Below are 3,866 nucleotides of genomic sequence, written 5' to 3'. Positions count from 1 at the left end.
TATGAAGTTAGCGACATTATTGGACGAAAATAATTTGAAGGATCAAATTGATGGTGCACAGGACCAAATTTATGTAGCAGAAGGACCATAATGATGTAACATTATAACTTGAGGGACCTTCATGATGTGATCAGAACCATATTGATGTAACCATGAAAATTTGGAGACCTAACTGATTTATTAAGGACTAAATTGATGTAACTTTCAAAATAGAGGAACCCAAATGATGCGAAAAAAAGTCAGGAACTGAATTGATGTTACATCCGAATCTCAGGGACCAAATTGCCCATTCATTCGCAGTGAACATGCCCCACGCCACACTCTCAGGGCGGGTTAAGGTATATATTTCCTAGAAAATGTACAAATAACAAATGAAATAGTTCCTCCGTGGTATATGTTTATTGCAAAAAGACATGTCTTAGAGGAAAGATATATAGATGAGACGCAAGACTTAAAATGAGTCTTTTCGATTTGTACCCATTGAATCCTTACCAATAAAAGGCTCTAGTGTCAAAAGTCGAGTTCAAAATATTATTATAAGTTATAGAAAATTTCAAGTGAAATTACTTGCAAAAGTTCACTAGCTCTATAAACTAGCTGATAGGTTATGATTCTCAATCTCTTATAAGCTTGTGATTTTCTCTTGAATTTTTCCTTGTGGGATAAAATTTCTTAATACCTACCCTCAAGTGATAATGTGTTGGGCCGGTTTCTCTCATATAGGAAGAATGGTGAGGATAGGTATTGGTGGTAGTCCCACATGGAAAAAGTTGAGAGAAAATCCATAGGTTTATAAGAGATAATGGTCTAGCAACCCATTAGCTTAAACTTTTGGGTTGCGGATGGGTCCGAATCTGAAATAAGCCCATGGATTTTTCCTAACAAGTGGTATCAGAGCCCAAGGTAACGATCCTGGGGAAGTGCATACGCTATGCGTGGAAACCCACACCACGACAAGGCCCGAGTGTGAAACTCGTGGCTAGTGATGGGCCTAACAATTGGTATCCGAGTCCGGAAGTGGAAGCCCAGCTCGAAGTCCTCCGTATAGTCGAGAAGGGGGGGAATTGTTGGGCCGGTTTCTCTCATATATGGAGAATGGTGAGGATAGGTATTGGAGGTAGTCCCACATGGAAAAAGTTGAGAGGAAATCCATAGGTTTATAAGAGATAATGGTCTAACAACCCATTAGCTTAAGCTTTTGGGTTGCAGATGGGCCCGAGTCTAAAATAAGCCCATGGATTGTTCCTAACATAACGAGCCGGGATTGGACTTATATGCTCGGGACTTAACCATGGAGTAGACTTCTTCTTGCACCATGGGCAAAAGGAGCGAAGAGGGAGATAATTGACAATGAAGCCACACTTAGGCTGGACTAAATTGAGGCGCGCTTTGGTGTATGTAGAGAAGCATAAATACCATGTAAAAATTTTCACTGAACCTATAAGTCATTGGATTCATCTTCAACTTAAAAACTTGAACTTATAAGTTGTAATTCCTAATCTCTTATAAAACTTGCGATTTTCTCTTGAATTTTTCAGTGTAAGATAAAATTACGGAGAATTACGAGTTCGCTTATCATTTTTTCTCATAATGCTTATTGTGTTCTGAGGAAGAACTTTCCTAGACCCTCAAGTATCTTTGGAAAGCGTTCATCAACGCCTCGACCCATCCAACTTTTTCGAGTTTCATCATTGAACTCGTCTTTTTCGTGCGAAGTTGTTCTCCGACTGTCTTGTAGATACATTCCCGTCAAGAAGGTCCGTAAGCGTGGAAGAAATTAAATAAATACAGAATAATAAAGTGATTAATGTATTTCAACGTCCTAATTAATACGGTCACGTTATTATGTTCTGATAATAGGGTGAACTCGCATATTATAATTACCATTTGTCTGAAGACCAACAAACATACAACCAGTGACTTGGTTATAAAAGTAATTACCAGGTACAGCTAGCCATTGCTTTGCTGTAACTCTCAAAAGAATTGTCAACGATCAATGTAGAATGACTTAATTCCTTGATAAGGTTTGTGTCTTCTCTATTAATAATAATCGGTTTATTTCGTATTAAAAATCAACCAATTATTTATGTTGTGTCCATCTAACCACGTCCTATCTACCATGCATCATCTTCTCTAGTAATTCATCAATTGATCAGTGCTCACACACACGCACATGTTATATATATCTCGAGGGTTCCTCCGCTACTCCTCGTGCATCCATATTTTAGCTACTTTGATAATTCTTTCTTACAGCGGCATCCTAATTGAAGCCGATCTAGCCAGATCGAGGTTTGAAATCACTTCAAGCGTATTTTCAGTTTTCTTGCCTAACAATTTCTTGAGAACTTTGACGTCGTTTCTTCTTCTCCATATAGTTGGTTGAAAAAGAGGCGAGTGTGAGCTCGGCAGGAAGGGATGGCGACTAATTCTGTTCCAACACCTACTCCAAAACCAGTCGCTCGGGACCCCTGCAAGTTCGAATTGAAGAAATACAAGACCGTGTTTACATGTTATGTATGTATGGTGGAGAGCTACGATACTGAAAGATACCGGTGCAATCACTGCGATCGGGCTCGTCACAAGTGCTGCATCCAGCTAAAAGATGCTATCCAACTCAAACCCGGGCCAAACCTCACATTTATCAACGGTTTCACGTTCACGCTCAAACCTAAACCACACACAGGTTTATATATCATCCGAATCCATACTAAAAATTAACTGATGCACCGGCTTTTCTTTGTTCTTCATTTTCATTTCTCCTCGATCTTTTGATTTTCCTTTCCCAGTGCTAACCTTGATTTAAAAAAAAAAGCAGCGCCGGATTCAAGAAATCAAGAATGGGCCGATTACTGCATCGTGTGCGGGATGCTGATCAAACACTACAGCTATTACTACAGAAAGGACACAGATAGAAAGGATGTGAATATGCACCCGGGCTGTGCCGCACTCATCGGGCACGATGGTGAGGTTAAACCCCGGCCGTACGAGCTCCAGGTGAAGGAAAAGCCTAACTGTGTTTGGTGCGGCAAAAGACGACCCCAGGGGGCCCCTTGGGGGGCCCCAGCAGACTTTTTCTGTTGGTCGTACAAGTTAACGGACGGCAAGAACAACCGAATCCATGTCCACTGCTATTCGGAAATGGGGATTCAGGCCTTGAAGAGCATTGTTCAATCAGACGACTATGTTAGTGGTGATGGTAGAATAAACATCATCCTGAAACGGAGCCAGAATCATGATGAAAATATATTGGATAAAATATTAAAGGAAGCAATTAAAACGGTCCTGGAACTTGCAGTAGATCCCACCCAAATCATAACAAGCTTTATTGATTGATTATGGAATACATGGGCCTTTAGTGTCTCATGTGTAATTTCTGCTCAAAATTAAGGTTAAGCATATCTAAATAAGCTGGGTTTGCAGCTGTACGTTGTATCATGTTAATGTTCGTCTATGTCTCGTCGTCAGTTGTACGTCTATTGCTATTTGTGTACGTTTGCAACACTTTGGCATTATCGTTAATAAATCTATGTTATACACTTATATGATGATATAAATTCTGAGATGCAATTGTGAAATAGGAAACCTCATTTTTCTAAAATTCTGTTTCAAAATTTTATGCATTTTAATTAGTCTCATCGATGGTTGTACTTTGTAGTAATTGATATTTTCATTCATCGGGACATGAAAAGAATACCTCCATGCATTAATAAGGGTTGATCATTTCAAAGCTGTGTGTGTTGTTCTCAGTCCTTGACGGCACAACTCCAAACTTTGCAGGCCATCGAGGAGTTAGCTTATTTGAATTTAAGAACAGAAATTAATTAAAACTTTGTCTTTTTGGGTATGTCAATTGCGATCCATGAACT

The 3,866-nt window shown here is 39.4% G+C and overlaps 1 protein-coding gene across 1 annotated transcript; it reads left to right on the top strand.

The window, feature by feature from the left end:
* The first annotated feature begins 2,156 nt into the window (after positions 1–2,156).
* On the top strand, positions 2,157–3,554 carry LOC116189155. The gene is made up of 3 exons (XM_031518700.1): positions 2,157–2,289; positions 2,376–2,683; positions 2,816–3,554. Exons 2-3 carry the CDS (start codon positions 2,416–2,418, stop codon positions 3,331–3,333), a joined length of 786 nt encoding a protein of 261 aa, XP_031374560.1. The 5' UTR covers positions 2,157–2,289; positions 2,376–2,415; the 3' UTR covers positions 3,334–3,554.
* Positions 3,555–3,866: the final 312 nt, after the last annotated feature.

This window comes from Punica granatum, chromosome 8, assembly GCF_007655135.1.
Source record: "Punica granatum isolate Tunisia-2019 chromosome 8, ASM765513v2, whole genome shotgun sequence".
NCBI lineage: Eukaryota > Viridiplantae > Streptophyta > Magnoliopsida > Myrtales > Lythraceae > Punica > Punica granatum.
The sequence above is the reverse complement of the archived record's forward strand: the minus strand, read 5'-3'. Positions and strand labels throughout refer to the sequence as shown.